Below are 22,035 nucleotides of genomic sequence, written 5' to 3'. Positions count from 1 at the left end.
CGTCGTCTCCTGCTGCCTTGTTATTAGCAATGCTTCTTAAGGCCCATTCAACCTCACTCTTCAGGATGTCTGGCTCTAACTCACTGACCACACCGTCTGAGCTATCCCTGATATTATTATCCTTCCTATACAGATCTTCCGTATATTCTTGCCACCTTTTCTTGATCTCTTCTGTTTCTGTTAGGTCCTTGCCATCTTTGATTTTGATCATACCCATTTTTGCCTGGAATTTACCTCCGATGTTTCTAATTTTCTGGAAGAGGTCTCTTGTCCTTCCTATTCTATTGTCTTCTTCCACTTCCGCACATTGCTTGTTTAAAAATAATTCCTTATCTCTTCTGGCTAACCTCTGGAATTTTGCATTTAATTGGGCATATCTCCCCCTATCACTGTTGCCTTTTGCTTTCCTTCTTTCTTGGGCTACTTCCAGTGTCTCAGCAGTCAGCCATCTTGCCTTCTTGGTTAGAAAGAGCAAATTCAAAACTGCTGAAGTATTTTATGAATTTAATTTATTTATTAGTAATGCCACCATACTGCCTAATATAGTAAAATGTCTAAGGAGTTTAAAATTCACTAAGATGGCACATTGTTTTCACTGTTTTAATTGTTTTCACTACTTTTAAATTATATATTGTTTTAACTTGGTTCATGGTTTAATTTGTTTTTAGCTGTGTATATTTATTGTTTTATTCTGTATGCTTTTATCTGTACGCCGCCCTGAAACCTTAATGATATAGAGCGGGATGCAAATGTTTTAAATAAATAAATAAATAAATAAAATAAAATTTTAAAAACACAGTTAAAAATACAAAGATAAATACAGCACCAAGACGCTTCAGCTTTCAACAACAAATGTTACATCAAGAAGACAATTAAAGGAGATGGTAAAATGAAGCAGAACCATCATAATAAATTCTAAGCCAGGGAAAGCTTACACAAAGAAGTCCATTTTCAAAACATATGTTCTGCTTCATTTTCTGCCTCCTGAACTGTATAGGGGAGGAGGTTGCAGAGGGTTGGTGCTACTTCTGAGAAGTTTTGAGCAGAACTTCTGAGCAGAATATTGTGGTAAATAAATGCCAAGGCAGGTTAGTGTTTTTATTTAATCTTGCTCAATCAATGATATGTTCCAGGGGCTACTGTAATATTTATGAGATGATCCATGACACAGGGAAAGAGCATTAAGTCAGAATGTCTTGAATTGCTTAATATACGGGAGCCTGATTGATTTGGTTCCCACCTAAAACTAAGTTTGAGGGCGATGAAAATGATATATAGTGCAAAATGCAGCCGCTACTGCTGGCGGGTACATCTTACAGAGACCATATAACACCGGTCTTAAAAGAACTGCACTGGCTGCCTATACACTTCCGGTCGGAATTCAAGGTGTTGGTAATGATGTTTAAAGCCCTAAACGGCTTGGGATCTCGATACTTGAGAGAGCGTCTCTCCTTATATATGCCTGGCAGAGACTTGAGATCTGTTGGAGGAGCTGTTCTCCGCATCCCACCAATGCAACATATACGCTATGATGGGACAAGGGAGAGGGCTTTCTCTGTTGTGGCACCCCGACTGTGGAATGCCCTCCCCTTGGAGGCCCGATTGGCGCCAATGCTGATTTCATTTCGATGCCAAGTAAAAACATGGCTTTTTAACAAAGCCTTTGATGGTTAAACTCACTGGCACATTGTTTTAACTGCTTTTACTGCTTTTAAATTATATATTGTTTTAACTTGGATCATGGTTTAATTTGTTTTTAACTGTGCATATTTATTGTTTTATACTGTATGTTTTTAGCTGTACGCTGCTCTGAGATCATAATAATATAGGGCAGGATATAAATGTTTTAAATAAATATTTATTTATTTATTACATTTCTATACCGCCCAATAGCCGGAGCTCTCTGGGCGGTTCACAAAATATAAATCACAAATGAATCAGTTCAACAGTTGAATACACAAACAATGATATATGGAGGTAGAAAGAATAATCAAAAAATACTCACATCCCTTCAGGATGCAAAGCTGTTGTCCACCTGGTTGTATGTCTGGGTCCCCAGAACATACGGAAAGCCTCTCCTTGGGGCCGAAGCAGATTCTCTAGGCCAGTGCTAGACTCCTCCTGAAGTTCAAGAAGAACCTTAATATCTTCTAGCTGGTTCGACAGAGAGTTCAAACAGGCCAAAAATCAGCTGATGAGAGTTTATTGTAAATACAGGAACTCTAATTCAGGCCTTTTGACCAATGAGTATACTTCTCTTAGGCAAAAGTATAAACTTCTGATAAGGGGGGGGGGACAGCAAGCTGAAAAACATGCCTGGCAAATTCTAATAAAGGCGTCCCATGACAGGGACATGTGCCTCTTCTGGCGCACAATATCAGGTCTACTACAGAATGCTTGCACAGCTCCAGCGTGCACTATTGGACCTAATGAATGGATGCAATACTATCATTCACTATATTTTGACCATGATGATGATGATGATGATGTCAATCAAATAATGGAAACTTTAGAAAATGTTAAAAGTGTTAAATAAAATACACACGGTTGGTACCAAAAACTGTGCCGAAAATGGTGGCCGCCCACTCCCGCACACCTCCAAAACCTCAACACGCTGCTGACATCAGATTGGCTGTTCGCCGAGCCAGGAGCTTGCACCGAACAGCAACAGCTTTGGGAAGGGGAGGCACTTTGGGGTCGTAGTGAGAGAGCTCAAAAAACTGTGGCAAAAGCAGGGTGCAATATTCCTGAATAACTGTGGGGTCATTCCCAAATCAGTGCAGGAGTAGGTGAAAGTCATGTGGGGAAAGTCATGACCTCGATATTATTCTGGAACAAACAGCTGGTGTAGATTAGGCACTAATTTTTGTGAACCGCCCAGAGAGCTCCGGCTATTGGGCGGTATAGAAATGTAATAAATAAACAAATAAATAAATAAATAGTTGGCCACAGTGTGAACAGAGTGCTGGACTAGATGGACCCTTGGTCTGATCCAGTATGTCTCTTCCTTAGTTCTTGGTATGTTTAGTGAAGCCTCCCTGATTTATTTGACTACAACTCCCAGGATTCTTGACCTTTGGCCATGCTTGGTGGGACTGATGGGTGTTCCACTACATCTGCAGGGACCCAGTTTGGGGGAGGCTGGCATATTGGTTAACCCACCATGATAATCTGAAGAATGTCCCCTCTTGAAGCCATCACAGAGTTAACTGTAGACACAATCTGTAAATTCCCCAGGAAATATTTGAGGCTGCTGGAAAAGAGGAGTAGAGCAGTCCAGAAGTAGGATTTTGCTTGTCAATATGCAGGAATGATTTAATGTCTTTTGTGGTTCCTTTGCTTCAATCCCACCCACATATAAAATGACCATGGAGAGCTGTTTTCTTTCATCATCCCTGAGGCTTCTCTTCTATGAGCGTTAAATGCATTGTCATTTTTTTTAACTGTCTATTTCATGATTTCAGCTGTTTCCTAGTTTCATTTCCTTTTCCTTTTTCCTTTAAAATGTGATGGGGGAATACCCAAAAAATATATATGTTACAGATGAAGCTTCTCTAATCTGTTGCCCTCAGGATGTTTAGAACTTCAACTTCCATCATCCCCAGCCAGCATGGCCAATGGTCAAGCATGCTGGGACTTGCAGTGCAAAATACCAAATTGGGGGAGGCTGTTATAGATCTCCTAATAAGCCATTTTCTGGCACATTGAATGAATGAATGAGCTCTGTGAGATAGACATGAAGTAGCTGCACAGCCTGTAGATAGAACATGAACTTTGTTTCTTCTGCATTTCCAGAGTATGTAAGCTATCACATCAATGTAATAATACTATGCCAATATTGTCATTCCGCCATGAATGAAAGTGCAAAGCTTAGACGTTTGCCCATGATGATTTGTGTTCTTAGCAGTGAACAGTCATTCTGGTAAACTGTCCTTACAATCTTTCCTCACAACATCGCTCCCCTTTTACACGATCCCCTCAGATTCTCCTCACAGTGGCTCATGAAGGCCAGAAAGGGTGGAGAAGCTGATATTCCACCAGAGGACTGCACTGAACATTCCATTCTCTTCTCCCTCTCATCCTACGGATTCGAGGTCATGAATCCCATAGGCTAAAATGAAGTCAAAAGGAACACTTTTTTTTTTCAAAACCCACAAATAACTTATAGTTCTTCTGGAATAAGTGGAGAAATGTAAACCCCATGTAAGTCTATTGGGGGGAAAACACAAAGATACCTGTCAAGCTGCTAGAGGGCACTTGTCAAATTTTGAACTCATATAAATAATCAATGTCTTGCTCTTCCAACCTCAGTATCACCATAGACAGTCATCAACCCAACTTTTCAATACTACCAAATATCAGATCAGTTTGTTGAGCCCCATGATCACATTTGTGAGCTCGGAGAGACAGCCAGCAAGGTTCTCTCCCAGCTGGGTGTGAGGGATGGGGGGGGGGGGGCTTGGACTCCTGGGTCTGAGGTTGGAGTTCACTGTGGAACCTCAGATCTAGGAATCTGAACTATCCTAAGCCCCCACCCCCAGACACTGCCTAGGGACCATAGTATTGCTCTCCCCATGAGTTATTTTATCATAGTTGGTATGTTTAAGTAGTAATATGTGTTTAAACTTTTTATAATTCTCTGAAGTTCTTAATGTAAATTATCTTATTCAGTCTTTTTTTGTATTATATGTTTTTTGATGTTTGTTTTTTTAGTTTCCCTTGATAAAGAGCTCCATCACACCAGCAATTTATCGCACAGTCGCCATGCCTGGTATGCGGTTTTGCAGCCTGGTACTCAAATGACGTCGCCCATGTCCTGCACTCCATTCACCTCTTCCCCTCCATCTTTCAATTCTTTTTGGAGTGAGGAAAGTCTGGATTATTTTCCCTCCCTGCGAAATAAATGTGCTCTTCCCTCCCATGTATTGCTGTCATGTTCTATCCGCCCATCCCATTCTTTGTTGGGTGTGTGTGTGTGTGTGTCTAAGGGTGGTCTTGCTAACAAACAAGGAGGGTGAGGTGGTCCCATTTAACCCTTTGGTCTTACTTCTGAGTAGGCATTTTCACCTTAAAAGAAATGTGGAAAATCCAACCTCCTTGCTTGCAGCTCCCTCATTTTTAAAGATAAAGAGATCAAACCTCACACAGTGATAGCTCTTAAGGAGGGCTTTAGCCACCCCAAGTTTGAATCAGATTGGTTCATCCCTTGAATTTAAGGAATTTTTAAATGAAAATTAAAAATGCTTACATCTGTGTATTTTTTAAATATAAAGAGATCAAAATTGGCACAGTGATAGCTCTTAAGTAGAGCTTTCAGCATGCCAAGTTTGAATCAGATTGGTTTTAGGAATTTTAAAATTTAAACCAGCAAAACAAACCATCCTCCTCTCTTGTAAACCTTTCCCAAGCCAAGGGGCAGCAACAGCCACAGTCCATATGCTCCCTCCTGCTTCCTACAAGCAGCCTCCCCTTGGAGTTTGTTTAATTTGAGTGTGTGTTGTTTTACCGTAACAGTTTCAGGCTGCTGTACTCAGCAGAAATATTTTTAAAAAATAAAAAATTAACTGCAGGGGAAAGAAGAATGTAGGGAGCAGGGCAGGAGATTTTGCCAGCATAGTAGCGCTCCAGGTGAAAATATACATGAGCTGAAAGAGCGCAACAATGCACAGACATGAAAGTGCCCGGCGTTTGATTTGCTAAGGAAATGGAGGGGGAAAACGTAGATGAAAACTGGATAAAAAAGTAGGTGTAATGGAGCTCAAAGCGATGTTCTTGAAATGTGTCAGTGATGTGACTGTCTCTTTAAAATAAATAAATCTTGTTTTGACTTTTACAGCCGTTTTTGACCCCTTTTGTTGTTGTGATAGATTTACACCAGTGGAGAACTGCACAACACTAAGTAGGATCTCTAGAGCAGATGCCCACCAACCCCTGCCACTGGTGGAACTCTTCTCTGCTTGTGGAGTTCTTATCTGTCCTTTCCTAAACGCTGCCAGCCAGCGGATCTGGGGAGTAGGACTGCGCTGAATGACAGCAATTCAAACCAAGATTCAGTTTTGTGCATGGACATTTGTTTATACAAAAAATAAATTATTACAAAACAATTCAAAGAGTCATATCATTGGCACATATATAAATAATACATGAAAAATAAATGCATCTTTACCAAAATATAAATATTCTTTTAAAAACTGCAGTCAATGACAAACATACTTTTTAAAATAAATAAAGTCAGGGACACAAAAATATTTTAAATAAATAAAGTCAGGGATACAAATGGTTGTTTAAAAAGAAGAAGAAGTAACCATTAAAAATGAAATAGTTAAAATTCAAGCCGCCATTTGCCGAACATTACTAAAACCAAATCTTAGGCCAGCTTCCATGATGATGCATTTAGAAGTCATGGAAATTTCTGTTACATTTATCTGACTGAGATGCTGAAATTGAATGTGAATGTATTTCTTCTTAGTAAACACACACACATACACACACACACACAACTTCTCAGTATGGACACACAAATACATGCTTTTAAAAATCCATCCACACATATTCAGAAATAAGTATCTGGAAGGAGTGTATCTCATAGCTTCAGTGCTTGTCTGAAGTCCAGCAGAGGTTTGTGTCAGGGGAAGATTCTTTCTTCAGCTTCTCAGCCAAGTGACAATCCTGGAGTTCTGGAGTAGTCCTCCTTGGATGTCCTCATGGAGCTTGTGTGAGATTTTTCTTTCCACCGAAAATTGCAAGAGAGTTGGCTCCCGACACTTGATGGAGTTAAAAAGAAAAAAAAAAAGGATTTCCCAGTGGCTTTCCATCCTGTTCTTTTCCATGTCTCTCCAAGATGTACCATTCAGCCAATTCCAAATCTCTCTTCTGACTTGTCAGCATTTGAATTTGCAAAAGCCATCATAGAATGTGGATGGATGACAGGAATGTCTTTGGTTAAAAAGTGCAAAGTTCAAGGCCACGTTTTCCCTTGCTAAGTTTTTGCTAGAAGAAGCCACGGATGACACGAAAGGTGCTAGTAGACATTATGATGACTTACACGTGGCTCAAAGGCCTTTGTGAATGACGGGCTGGAATGCAATGAAAAGAAAACATTTAAAAACGATGTCGACGTCAGCAAAGAGTGTACATGGCGGTGATGTGCAGGATGGCCGACACCACCAAGGACAGCGTGAGGGGTGTACGGTGCTGGGACAAGGGTAATTCTCCCCCCTTTTGCAGAACTGCAGTGTTCCACAAATTGTGGGTGTAACTTGCACAAACTGCAGCCGAAGCTGCAGTGTAAAGGGTGCTTACTCTGACTTTTTCCTTGATAGAGAGGTCACCACGGCTCTTCTGACATGTGACCTTGCTCAGGGGTTGCTGTGGGGGTGTTCCCGGATGTAAGGTCGCCTGATTGGTCGCCAGAAGCCCCTGATTGGTCGCCAGAAGCCCTGGGGGAGGGCAAGGGGTGGGCCAGCAAGGAAAGCCCAAGTTGCCTTCTACGTGGGGATTAGCCCCCCGCCACTCCGCAGCAGCAAAAACACAGTGTTTTCGCAAAAGTGGCAGCAAATTGGTGCCGTCAAGGTAGCCCCAGGGACTGGAAGGAAGGACAAAATTGGAGGCTTTCCAATGAGTTTGGGGATAGATCAACCCCTATTGTGCATACAATGATATCATCAACAATTCTGTCTGGCACAGAATTGGATAGCCGGAAAGTCGTTTGGGCAGCACCCTGAGCTATTGTTGTATTATTATTTGACATTCGTTGTATTATTATCTGACATTTATATGACTCTTGCAGACCCTTGCTGCGCCAAAAAAATAATCCTCCTTGGTGAAGACCTTGGACCCCTTTACAGTGATCTACTTTATAATATGTTCAGTTCTATAAGTTGACATATAGTTTAGGAAGGATTGGCAAGAGTCTTAAATTGGTTTTAACACTTCAATAGCGCTTCCTGATATTTGTGTTGCTTGTATTGCAAATATATTATTGTATAAGAGTTTACGTTTACCACTGAAGAAGACCATAGGTTGAAATGCGTTTGGTATCAGTTTTTAAATGTTATACTATTGAGTTTTTAATGGCCCAATATATTGTTTATTTGTTTTCATTGTTTATGTTTGAAAAATTGAAAAATTAAATAATTTTAAATTGTTTTATTATTATTGTCATCAAATTGTCATTATCACTAGTGTACCCAACCCAGCGGTTCTATTTCATTGTTGTAATCGTAATAGCCATGGCATGGGGAGTTTAAATACTGTAAAGTATTAATTATTCTTAAAATGTAAGGTGGTTAATTAGCCAAAATAAAAATGCAATAATAATAATAATAATAATAATAATAATAATAATAATAATAATGCTTTTAACCTGTTGGTTGTTTTATTATGGTTTTAATTTTTGTGAACCGCCCAGAGAGCTTCGGCTATTGGGCGGTATAAAAATGTAATAAATAAATAAATAAATAAATAATAAAGCAGCTACCTTCTAGTTATGAAGACTTTTCAGAAGTTGATCAAGAACAATGAAATCGCTCAAAACGTTGCTTCTCACAGCCTCCCAGGCACAAAGGCTGTATTCTTCGGTTTTCAGGAACGTGTGGATTTTGATAAAGTACCTCTTCAGTCTGAGTCTTAGCCGGGGATCTTTAAATGTTGCCTCCTCCCCGGTCTCAGCCACAGAGCACTTCTTCCACTGTATCATTTGTTGGTCCACGACCTTTTGGAAAAGATCTGCGACTGACACGTTCCAATCAGCTTGGGTGAAGTTGTGCCAAAATACGCCTTGGATCTGCTCAAGGATAAACACTATTGCTGCTCTTGCATCTTCTTTGCTGGACCTGAGGACTCTTTCCCCGGGGAAGCCAAAGTCTGGCATTTCATAGAAGCACTCGAGAGGAAGCTGTTGTCCACCTCCTATGGCTTCCAGGAGCTTTATGGTCTTCCCGTTCTCAGTCTTTTGAGACTGCACAATCTCATTACAGTCCAGAGTTACGATTCCAGGCACAAGCAGGAGCATGAGGCCAATTTGATGCAGAGCCATAGTGGCCATGGTGGGTCTTCTTTTTGGGTCTGTATGGAGAGGCTGGAGAGAAGATCTTCTTCAAGCTCTCCTCTAGATCACTGTCTTTTGGAGCCATGTCTCTGAGCTCTTATGTATTGTGAGCTGCAGGGAAATTTCCTGACTATTGCATCCAGTTTGCAGTTGTATTTTCAATTTCATTTTCATATTAACAGCATCTAGGACTTTCTGTCACTTTAGGGTTATTCTCCTCTACCCTTCCCCAGCCTCCCAAATAGATGGAATAAAATGGACCCCTCTCTGTTACTATATGCCTACTAATACATGTTATTGATAATGTAGTCTTTTTACATATTTCCTATTGGAGAAATATTGTTGATACCTCTTCACTGACAGTAACTTCCCTTTAATGTTTTGTGTTAGTACAACATATGTATGAGTCATTTGAAGGCTGTTCTAATCTGCCTTGTGTTAAATTAGTTGATTATCATCAGGAACAAAGCCCAATGGCCTTAATGGATGATTAGATGAAAAGGAATTATGGGACTTTATTTTTATATATGATAACGGCAGCAAGACTACTATACACAGCAAAATGGAACGGCACAATAGTACCTACGATGGATGAATGGCTATTGAAGAAGTTGGAGTTGGCGGAGATGGCAAAACTTGCGTCAATAATAATTAGAGAAAAGTCAACATCTAGGTTCAGAACTGAATGGAAACCTTTTAGAGACTTTATGCAGGATCAAGAAAATAATGATTTGTTTATCTGTGGATTCAATGAATAAGAAGAAAACTTTAAGATAAAAGAAAGAGGGGAATTTTGACTTTTGTAATTATAGAGCAAGAGAAAATATTGTGTAGAAAATCGGAAGCCCATCTTAATTTTGAATTTTTTAAATGTTTTTGTTTTATCTGACTTACTTTGTGTACTTTGTATTTGTTAGTTTGTTATGTTTTGAATATATATATATATATATATATATATATGGAACAAAGCCCGATGGGGGGACCCCTATTTTTTTTAAAAATGGGGTGTTTCCCACCCTGATCAGAGATTGAACACACCCAGGCTAGACTTGCAGCAATGGACGTTCTAGTAGAGGGCACTTCTCATGACAGCATTTGATGCTACATCATTTCATATATCAGACACACCCACACCCTTAAAGTGACATACCCTGATTTTCTGGTAAGCGGGGAGACATTAACCTTTCTGCCAGATCTCGCAATTACGCTGGGCCCCTCTCTGAGCAATGTAAATGATCAGAGCTCAGTGGAGCCTTGCCTCCACTCCCCCCTTTCTTCAGCTGACCAATCCAGTTGTCTGCTGCCAGGGTCTCTGCCTCACATTTCCCTTGCCAGTGAGGGCCAAAAGAGATATGATGCTTGTCCTGTAGTTTCCCCCATAGCTATTTCTCAAAAATCAGTCCCTGGCATGGGGAGGAGCAGGACTGGGGGCCACGGAGTGGAGGAGAGGGCTTGAACCCTTTGCCTTACCCTGTCTGCCCTCAGTGGAAGCCAACCTGCCATTGCGATTCAGAGGTGCAGGTAGTCCAGTTCTGATCAGGAACACAATAGGGGGTACCCCATACCCAGTCTTTCCCTTCCCTTGGCTCTTTATTTAAAAACAAAACAAAACAGCTACATGAGGGTGAACAGCATGACAAATGGCACGTCTAGTTTTGCCCTGAGTTGCCAGTATTGTTAGGTAGTAAATGAGAGCCTGGGCATATAGTCTAGGGCCATTTCTACACCTGCCTTTCCCCCCAGAATCGTTCCAGGATCATCGCTGTGCATCCAAATGACACACAGGGGATCCTGGGAGCAGGCAGGGACGATTCCTCCATTTGCCTGGGATAATCCTTAGCTGTAGAAAGGGCCCAGCAGTAGCTCTCTTCCCGCTGTGCCTCCAGTGGAGGCTGATGGCTCAGATTTTGGTGGAGCTGTGAATCCACTCTGGGTTTCGGTCAGAACCAGCCAGAACATACTAAAGGAGCTATGCAAAGTGCTGGATCTGTTTGGGGGATAGTTTCTTTAGAGTTCTGGCTGGTTCTGACTGAAACCCAATGGAATGGGAACCACCAGCCTCCACTGCTTCCCTTGACCATTATTGTCTTCTCCTGCAACAGCGAGATGTGGGGTAGAGCAGGTAGAGGAACCGAGGCCCTATGCTGGGGCAGCTGGATTTGGGACCTGCCGGGGAGAGCAGTCCCTCTTTCACCATGCAGGCAAGTCCTGCTGTCCCTTGTCCCCACTGCTGTCTCCAATAAGGATTTGCCTGCACCAGGGAGAGCAGCCATTCTTCCCTGTGTGGGCGGCTCCTGCTGCCCCTAAGAGAGCCACCTACCCACCCCCAGGAGGAGAGGGATCCATTATATCTAGTGTCCATTAATTACAAACATGAGAACAGGGCGTTTAAAATGGGATTGAAAGGGAAAAGATGCAGAGGTGGGTTTTGTTTTTTTTTTGGTATTGTATCACTGTTGTAATTTCACGTTCTGCTGCTTTGTTGATAGTATCGCAGGCTTGTCGGCTTTCCCTTGTCTCGGGCGTTTGGGCAGGGAAACTCTCTTGGCCAGCTTAATGTGCTCTGTTGTTTTCTGTAGTCGGTTTCACTTTCTCATCCTCATGCTGCAAGACTCCGCAGGGTGATTCCCTTCACTTTGAAAGGAGTGGGGCTTTTTTTTTCTTTTTTAAAAAACATCTTAAAATCAGAAACGTGATGTAACTTGTCAGGGAGCCAGGAAAAACAGATGAATCCAGCAAAAAGGCCTTTTCTCTTTGAGGTAGGTGGAGTAAATCTCCACCACAATACTCAACGGAATACTCCCCAAATGATTTCTGAATCGGGATTTGATTTTATCTTTTGAGAACTGCTTCCCCTTCCCTGCAGCTGTTGTTGGGCTACAAAATCTATCATCCCCAGCCAGCACATCAAAGTGTTGGGGTGCTGGGAATTGTAGTCAAGCAACATCTCGGAACAAAGTTGGGGAAGGCAGCCGAGAGTATGAGCGCCAAGGATGCTTTTGAGTAGGGGTGCGCACGGACCCCCCCGTTCCACTTCTCTTCCAGATCTGCGATTTGCGGATCGGGCCGCTTCGCTTCGCCCCCGCTCCGCCTATGTCCGCTCCGCTCCACTGCGGAGCTCCGGATATACAACTTTTTTTCTGTTAAAGTTAGAAACCTCAAGTTTGGCACCATGACACCTCATGGAGGTATACACACGCATGCCAAGACTCAAGGCAATCCCATCATCCCCTGATTTTTGGGAAATTTATGAAAATCGGGCACCCCATTCACACCCCTTTCGATACCTCCATCAATTTGCACGTTAGAAACCTCAAACTCACCACCATGACAGCTTATCCAGGGATACACATGCATGCCAAGACTCAAGGCAAGACTCATGCCAAGTTGGAAACTAAGAAATGGGACTTCTCATGGAATTGCATTTAGGCTACATTAAGAGAAAATTGATAATATTTTGACCAATGTAAAGCACTTTTGAGTCCAACCAATTCTAGTGGGATCATTAAATATGTGCTTAAGGGTATAATCCTATATTAGACAGAGAAGAATGTCTACAACTCCCAGGATAATTTTTCTGTCTAAACATGCATAGGATTGCACCCTTACTTTCTCCTGCTGAAGGCAATGAATATCAACTGGATCTCATCAAATTAGCGTTACAGATATTAAAAGCACAATATGCCTATTGTTCCTTATGTCATTGTGATTGTGTATTTCGGTCCTTCCCCCCACCCCATGTTCTGATGAGTTGATCAATCAACAGAAAACATTGCCTAGCTTCCTTGTGGACAATCATCCAGGCATATAAACTGTACTACTTATCTTTCAGAAGATCAGTGATTCTTTGTAATATCCCATATGTTTTCACTCTTTCTACACAAGGCTTGTGATTGTTAACTCATGATAGTTTGTGGGTCTTTTCAATGATGTTGTCCTCCTTCAGGGCCTCGCCCATGTTTTTCAACCATTATCATGGGTGTTGTTTTTTTTTAGATTGAAGAAAGTGCATTGTTTTCTGAGTGGCTCTACATTTATAGTGTGTAATTGCTCAACTCTGCTATACCACATCACCCTCTAGTGGCTGTATAATGAAACAGATAGATAGGAACTTTCCAGGAAAAAAAACTTTCCAGGAAAAAAAGCACATGTAAAGGAGCTGATCTTAATCCCACAAAGAATCTGGAAGCAGAAGCCCTGCTAAAGGTGTGGGATAAAAGTCTCATGTACAAATGCCCTCAGTTTGGTGAACTGGATTTTCTGACCTCTTGGAGATATGGTGCCATCCTCCATCTCTGCACTTCAGCATGTTTCCAGGTTTTTAATTTGCTGTGTTTTTAATCAGTTTTTAATGTGTTTTATATTCACTTTTGATCCAAGTGGAGAGGGGGTTAAGAAAATTATTATTATTATTATTATTATTATTATTATTATTATTATACTTGCAGATAAAGCCAATTTCCTGAAAAAAACTCTTGCCTTTTATACTAGGCTTCTCAAAGTTCATCTCATTGAATCGAAATGATAATCTATTAGGGTATTAATACACAGAGACACCTGGCACTGGACTAGTAGACTATTCATATTAGCAGTGATAGTTTGAGAAAAGATGGAGGATTTGTCAGATAAGGAGAGGGGAGGGTGTTGGGGAAAGTGTCATAGAATCATAGAATAGTAGAGTTGGAAGGGGTCTATAAGGCCATTGAGTCCAACCCCCTGCTCAATGCAGGAATTCATGTCTTGGAGGCCTAAGTGGAACAAGGGCATCTTATTTATTTATCTATTACATTTTTATACCGCCCAATAGCCGAAGCTCTCTGGGCGGTTCACAAAAATTAAAACCATAATAAAACAACCAACAGGTTAAAACACAATTACAAAATACAGTATAAAAAAGCACAACCAGGATAAAACCACGCAGCAGAATTGATATAATTAAAATACAGAGTTAGAACAGTGAAATTTAAATTTAAGTTAAAATTAAGTGTTAAAATACTGGGAGAATAAAAAGGTCTTCAGCTGGCGACGAAAGCAGTACAGTGTAGACACCAGGCGGACCTCTCTGGGGAGCTCGTTCCACAACCGGGGTGCCACAGCGGAGAAAGCCCTCCTCCTAGTAGCCACCTGCCTCACTTCCTTTGGCAGGGGCTCACAGAGAAGGGCCCCTGTAGATGATCTTAAGGTATGTTCAGGTACATATGGGAGGAGGCGTTCCTTCAAATAACCTGGCCCCAAACCGTTTAGGGCTTTAAATGTCAATACCAGCACTTTGAATCGGGCCCAGACCTGGACTGGCAGCCAATGAAGTTGTAAAAGGAGTTTCAGTGGCACAGGGCTAGCTGTGGGATGGGCAAAATATACAGATTTTGACATGGAACCTGGATTAATATCAAGGTGATTTATGTCAATTGTGAAAATCAGAAATGGTTTGCCAGTTTATGATCTTCTCAGACTCATTTCATTAGATTGAAATGATAAACTTTTGGAGTCTGCTTGTGTTGTCACCAACTTTAGACAGGGCTATCAGGGCCCTGTGGAGCAATTAAGACAGGGCCTGAGTGGCCCTAATGATGAAACATGTATGGCTGGTTCACATATGCTTGTGTATCTCTTGGCTATTCAACCCATAGTGGTTGGCAGGACATTGTATGAACAGGTTCTGTTAATTTTGTATTCAAAGCAATAGGAATGTCCTGTTGTGGTGGTTGATCTGTGATTAGGGATGATCTCTTTTTCCACATCTAGATTTACCCATTCTGTCTCAGAAAAGGACATCTCCTTTCTCCATGCAGAGAGAAGCATGTGTTCAAATGGGGGTGAGTAATGGGTGTGTGCATGACCAGGGTGTGTATATGAGAGAGTATAGGAGTGGCTTCAGCAAAGCTTTTGACAAAGTGCTCCATGATATTCTGATTAACAAACTAGCTAAGAGTGGGCTAGATGGAACAACTATTAGGTGGATTCACAGTTGGCTACAGAATTGGACTCAAAGAGTGCTTATCAATGGTACCTTCTCAAACTGGGGAGAGGTAACGAGTGGGGTGCCGCAGGGCTCAGTCCTGGGCCCAGTGCAATTCAACATTTTTATTAATGATTTGGACGAGGAGGTGCAGGGAACGCTTATCAAATTTGCAGATGACACAAAATTGGGTGGGATAGCTTCAAAGTGATCTTGATAGGCTGGAGTGCTGGGCTGAAAACAACAGAATGAAATTTAATAGGGATAAATGCCAAGTTCTACATCTAGGAAATAGAAACTAAATGCACAGTTACAAGATGGGGGATACTTGGCTCAGAAATACTACAAACGAGAAGGATCTTGGAATTGTTGCAGATCACAAGCTGAATATGAGCCAACAGTGCAATATGGCTGCAAGAAAGGCAAATGCTATTTTGGGCGGCATTAAGCTTCCAAATTGCGTGAGGTACTGGTTCCTCTCTATTCGGCCCTGGTTAGGCCTCATCTAGAGTATTGCATCCAGTTCTGGGCACCAAACCTCAAGAAGGATGCAGACAAGTTGGAGCGTGTTCAGAGGAGGGCAACCAGGATGATCAGGGGTCTGGAAACAAAGCCCTATGAAGAGAGACTGAAAGAACTGGGCATGTTTAGCCTGGAGAAGAGAAGATTGAGGGGAGACATGATAGCACTCTTCAAATACTTAAAAGGTTGTCACACAGAGGAGGGCCAGGATCTCTTCTCGATCCTCCCAGAGTGCAGGACACGGAATAACATGCTCAAGTTACAGGAAGTCAGATTCTGGCTGGACATCAGGAAAAACTTCCTGTCAGAGCAGTATGACAATGGAATCAGTTACCTCGGGAGGTTGTGGGCTCTCCCACACTAGAGGCATTCAAGAGGCAGCTGGACAACCATCTGTCAGGGATGCTTTAGGATGGATTCCTGCATTGAGCAGGGGGTTGGACTCGATGGCCTTTTAGGCCCCTTCCAACTCTACGATTCTATTATTCTGATTCTTTGGTTTTTGGCCTCACCCACTTTAGGATGTGACCCCACCCACTACTGACATACAGCCCCCAACATGCTTTCTGGTTGCTAATGTGTCTTTGGGGCAAAAAGGTTCCCCCACCTCAGTCCTAAATGGATTGAGCATTTTATCTCTCAGGGCTCAGAATTTGCTGATAAAGTTCATGTGGGAATGAACGTAAAGAACATTCATACAATGAACTTTAAAACCCTGGAGGTCTCTTCCCTTGCTTTCTCCATCCAGTGCTTCTTGTTTTAAAAATACACAAAATAACACATGCTGCTCATTTTGCGGGGTGTTATAACTTTTAATAGAAAGAACATGTTTAGTTTCCAATGAAAATACATAATAAATAATGTCTAGCATTACGTGAAGGCAAAAAATAACTGCATGTATTCAAGTTGGCCAGCAATATAAATACAGATTTTAAGCCCTGTGGTAGGAAAAGACCTTTGGAATTAATTATATTACATATGTTGGGCTCAGGAGATTTCATACTCACAGTTTATTTCTGGTAAAATTCATGCTGGAGTCAATGCAAACTTTGAGAGGGTTTGCGGATGGAGAAGATGTACCAGAGAATCGTCTGGCTCGATCATGTCTTTGGTCTTTCTGCAGTATGTTTTGTTTTTCCTTTTGGCTTTTTATTTTCAGGATCCATGTAGCATTGCATATTCCGAAAATTCATTTTGCTGTATTAAACTTAGTGAAACAATTTAGTAACAGATGCAGTAAAAAACTATTATTTTGCTTTAAGGAAATGTTGTTGTACGGGGAAACCAAATCTGAACTATTGGTGCACTCTGTCCAGGTTGCATTTTCATTTAACCGTTGTTCCATTGCTGCATCCGTAGCTGCAGGTGAAGCTGGAAGGAAAAAGCAAAATGGTGGAAATTCCCTGTCCGTTTTTATTTTATTTCACTCTCTTTTAAAGTCATGATTTCAAATATAGAACCATTTGAATCATGAGCACAAAGCATTTTGTTTGTTTGTTTTCTTGATACAGCTTCCTCAGAAAATTGAGCTATGGCGCTTTTGCAGTCGTACTCCGCAACGAAGAAGCAGGAGTCAATTATTTGGGTTTCAATGAACAACGACATTCATGAACTTTTACAAAGGCTCATGGGGTGGGAGATCTGCATATTCCAAAGATTCAGCCTTCCAGCTACTGTAATTCAGTCCCTCTCTCCAGTGTGGATGCCTGTGCAGCTGAGGCGAAGGACTGTTACTCCATGGTCCCCAGTACTCTATTGGACTTGGAACCAATAGCTAGCCTTTTTCCTAGCCATCCCATTTGAGTGCTGAGGAGGGTCTGCCCTCATCACCCCTGCACAGGCCCTGCAGGTTGGTGTACTCACGTCAGGCATGCCCCCAAGCCGAGCTCTTGTCCCACTCCCCTCTAGCCCTACAGCCTTAAGGTATGAGGATGTCTCCCTCCACACCAAAAGATTCCTCAGGGTGCTCAGCAAATGACAGTGGAGGCTTATAGCTCTGATGTCAGTGGGGTTGTGAATACACTTTGGGTTTCAGTCAGAGGCAGGCAGAACTTTAAAGTAGCTGTCCAAAGTGCTGAACTTATTTTGGGGATAGGGTTCAGGACCTTGGATAGCTCTTTTAGAGTTATGGATGGTTCTGACTGAAACCCAGATTGGAGTTAAAGCCCCACCAAAATCGAAGCCACCAGCCTCCTCTGCCAAATGGCTATTTATCCAACTCTCCCAGAATCCCACTCTGCAACAGCCACAGGAGGGGAGTAGGCAGTGGGTAGTCCCCTCCTGTGGCTGTTGCAGAGTGGGGTTCTGGGACAGAATCTCCTGCTCGCTGACAGAGAAACATCCTCAAACTCATTGAGCAGGGGGTTGGACTCGATGGCCTTACAGGCCCCTTCCAACTCTACTATTCTATGATTCTATGATCCTCTAGAGATCCCCCTGCCCCAGGAAACAGATCATAACCCTCGTCTGACAAGTGAATTCCATCATGGAATATACGAGGTGAAACACACCAGGATGCTATTTTACTCCACTCACAATAGACAATATAAATAAATATCCTTTACAGGAAATGTCTTAGTCCTACTCCTAGCACTATCCATTTGTTTAGGACCCCCAATTCTCCCTACCTTATGCTGGAGCATATGCGACGATATTATTTTGAAACCTGGAGAACTAGCCTAGACCGGCCCCAGATCCTCCTTTGTTTGAATACTCAGAGAAATGTGATTGCCCAAACCCAAACCATTTTCTCCCAGCTGGTTCATGACAACTTGAGGCAGGACAGCAGCCTGCGTCTGATGGAGCAGGACTGGAAGTAGCTAACCCCAGAGCATGCCTCACCAATAGGGTTGATCCAAAATATTTTGTGGTTTCTCCAAAGGGAAACAATGTCCTCATACTATGGGCCTGAGGTGGTGTATATGCTACTCCTATTGGTTCCCCAGGCCACCCTGCCCACACCTGTGGTGTCTTTGAATGCCACCTATTACCTTCATAGAAGTGGAGGCTGGTGGTTCTTATGACAGTGGGCTGTGAATCCGCTCCGGGTTTCAGTCGGAACCAGTTAGAGCTCTAAAGGAGGTATCAAAGGTGCTGAACCTATTTGGGGGCGAGATTCAGCACTTTGAAAAGCTCCTTTAGAGTTTTAACTTGTTCTGGCTAAAACCCAGAATGCATTCCCTGCCCCACTGAAGTGGGAGCCACCAGCCTCTACTGCTCCATAGCAACCTGGCATACCTGCCTGTCAGCCCTGGTTGCCACCTTGCCATATCTGGTCACAGGATACATATGGATAGTGTATGCAGCCAGCAGCAATCCCAGGGCTTCAGTTCCAAGAAACACCCCCGCCCCAGACATCCCACTTGATGTCTGCACTGGCCGTGGCGGCCCTTCACTAGGAGGAATAAGAAGATAAGAAGTGCCCTGATGCTGGATCAGGCCAAGGGTCCATCTAGTTCTAGTGCAGCACTCTGTTCACACAGCGGCCAACCAGCCATTGGCCAGGGACCAACAAAGCAGGACATGGTGCAACTGCACCCTCCCCATGTTCCCCAGCAACTGGTGTATACAGGCTTACTGCCTCTGCCTACTGTAAAACCACCAGGCAATGGCAGGCTGCAAATGAATATGTCCATCACCCTCCACTCCATGGAATACTCACTTCTTTCCGGCTACTCCTCCTGGTTGGCCTTTTGACCCGCTGGGAGAGAACACAGATCTGTGTTCTGGTCATTCTTCACCTCTGGCACCTGAGCAGGGGCTGTAAGATTAATCAATGCCTTCGTTTCCTTTGATCCTTCATGCTCTTTTGTTCCCCACTTCATTTATGCCTTCTTCCCTCGAATTCCATAGACCTATCCCCCAATTTTCCCAACTCCTAACTATCACTATCCTCTGAAGAATCCACTACAACTTCTGGCTCTCTTTACACTGGGCATTTCTTAACCCTCCATTTATTTATTTGCAATGCTTTGCTTGGCTGCATTTTCCAAAACTTTTAAAAGATCAGTGAATCTACACATGCATGCTGAATACTCTCCTGGCCCTAAGCTACTGCCACCTTTTGCTGCATACCTACTAACCACTTGCTCTATATAAGATCGTTTTACAGGAAATATGCCACCAGTGTGCCCCCTGTTGAACAATCAGCCAAACCGAAACAACAACCACATTTTCTTGTTATTGCCTGTGTGAAGAGTGCTTGGGTTTGTTTTTGTATTTACGTACATGCAAATGTAAAAGTAAAACAATAATGGCTGTGGGATTTCATGGAAACTTTCCCAAATGCGACAATAACTCTCCAAATATGAGGATGTTAGACAAGGACTCAGAATCCTCCCCGCTCCCATAAAGGATAATACATCTGAGCAACTACTTCCAACGTCCACTTGCAGTGATTAAGGCCATTGCTAGACGAGGTGTTAGCCCGGTCTCCCTGCTGTGCATCCAGATGACGCACAGGGGATCCCGGGGTCAGGCTGGGCTAAGTCCTCCCTTAACCCGGGAGAACCGGATGCGGTTATGGGCCGGCTTTTCCGCAGCCCCGGCCTGAGGCCGGGGCTGCGGAAGGTCTAGCAGGGTCCGTGGCTTTTCCCAGCTGCTCGCTTACTCGTGAGTAGCCAGGAGAAGCCACGGACTGGGCACAGTGCTCATAGGAGTGCTGTGCCCATCAGGCCGGGGGGGGGATCACGGACGGGGGGACGCGGAGGGGCATCGGACATGACAAGTGGGCAGGGGGAGGGCATGAAGAGTGGGATGGACATGACGAGTGGGCATGATGAGTGGGGATGGGGACGGGCATGACGAGCATGGCAGACGGGGGGAAGAAGGATGGGGACAGGCATGGCGGACGGGGGGAAGAAGGATGGGGACAGGTATGGCGGACGGGAGAAGAAGGACGGGGACAGGGCCTGGCGAACAGGGAGGATGGGCGAGCGAGCGGGCAGGGGGGCATCAGGCATTGTGGGGGGAAATCAGGGGCAGGGGGAGTGGGGGACCCTTTATTTTTTTTAAAAAAACCTACCTTTTTCGGCGGTGCGCTCCTGCGCACATGGCCCTTTAAGGGAAAAAAAAATGCCGGACGCGACGGGGCTTTCCCTTGCCCCGTCGTGTGTTACGTCTGGAAAAGGGTGACGGTGCGCGCTAGGTCTAGCAAGGCCCTAAGAGGCAGATTCAATTTAATATGGGGCTGTTCACCCAACACAATAACCCACACTCAGTGGTTGAGTATGGGTTGTTTGTTGAGCCATGGGGTTAGTGCGTTGTCTGATCCCAGGATCAAGCCAAGCCCCCAAATAAGTTTGGCACCTTGGACAGCTCCCTTAGAGTTCTGGCTGGTTCTGACTAAAACCCAGAATGGATTTACAACCCCGCCAAAATCAGAGCCACCAGCCTCCATTGTGCACGCACGTGCCTTCCACGTGCAGAAATCCCAACCACTTCCTGTGCTGCTAAGCCAAAGAAGAAAAAAGATGCCACAGAAGGAGACTGGGACATTGAATGTCCTGCTGTGCTGCTTTTTGCTCACAAGATGCAGCCTTTGCAGCTGCTTTTTGCCTCACCACTGGGCCAGGCCCAAAAACATCTCTCTGCTCTACTGGCAAGTCAAGGTCAGGGGAAGGTAAAGACATTTAGTGACTTGGTTTGATTCAAATAAATGACATTTATGCTAGTACTAAATACACACAGGCCATAGCTAAACCAGGCCTATATCCCGGGATCATCCCTGTGCATCCAAATGACACACAGGGGCTCCTAGGAGCAGGCAGGGACGACCCTTCCATTTACCTGGGATAATCCTTAGGTCCAGCTAAGGCCACAGACATACATACATGTGGCAATATATCGGACGTTTCATGCATGAAATCTATGTACTTGCCTTGTTTTCATTTTAGAATTGCCACCGAGATGCCCTTCAGAAGCAGCCGGCCAGCAAATGCTTTTCTGTGATGTGATCCAATGCGGCTGGAGGCTGCGTATGAATCGTACTATATCATGGTTGGAATAGATAACCTGCACTTTTTTCCTCAGGCAGATGGCACTACCCATGATCCCTGAGCATATGATTGCATCATTCATGCCACACCCCAAGCCACATGGGATCAAGTTAAAAAGAAGGTGCTCCTTTGTAGCTATCTGCAGCTAAATCTGAGGAGCACCCAAATGTCACCTGAGATGAAAATGGTCACTGCTGGTTTAGTTGAAACATGAAAGCAAAAGGAGTTTTAATCAATTGGTCAGTAAGAACACAGAAAACTTGACTCCAGGTTGTTAATAAAACAATACTATCAATGACATTTCTTACTACGCAGAATGTCCTGACTATATTATAGTGAGGGAGATTTATAGATTCTACATGGAACAATCATCTGATAAGTTTTGAGGAAATCAGAAACAGCTTTGCTGTGAGGAGGAACATTTCTTGGTGGAAAGTGGGCGTGGGTTATGCGTCTCTAATCGGTAGGCAATTAGGGGTAATTTTCTAATTTGAAACTAAACAAAAGCA

General features: G+C 43.2%; 1 protein-coding gene across 1 annotated transcript; it reads right to left on the bottom strand.

The window, feature by feature from the left end:
- Positions 1–8,482: 8,482 nt before the first annotated feature.
- On the bottom strand, positions 8,483–9,046 carry LOC134400416 (interferon alpha-5-like). Its single transcript, XM_063128749.1, has one exon. The coding sequence runs from the start codon at positions 9,044–9,046 to the stop codon at positions 8,483–8,485; it is 564 nt and encodes a 187-aa protein (XP_062984819.1).
- Positions 9,047–22,035: the final 12,989 nt, after the last annotated feature.

This window comes from Elgaria multicarinata, chromosome 6 (genome assembly GCF_023053635.1).
Source record: "Elgaria multicarinata webbii isolate HBS135686 ecotype San Diego chromosome 6, rElgMul1.1.pri, whole genome shotgun sequence".
NCBI classification, from domain to species: Eukaryota; Metazoa; Chordata; class Lepidosauria; order Squamata; family Anguidae; genus Elgaria; species Elgaria multicarinata.
The sequence above is the reverse complement of the archived record's forward strand: the minus strand, read 5'-3'. Positions and strand labels throughout refer to the sequence as shown.

Excerpts from the sequence above, each read along its gene's own strand:
- LOC134400416 (XM_063128749.1), bottom strand. The coding sequence starts at position 9,046 with ATGGCCACTATGGCTCTGCATCAAATTGGCCTCATGCTCCTGCTTGTG.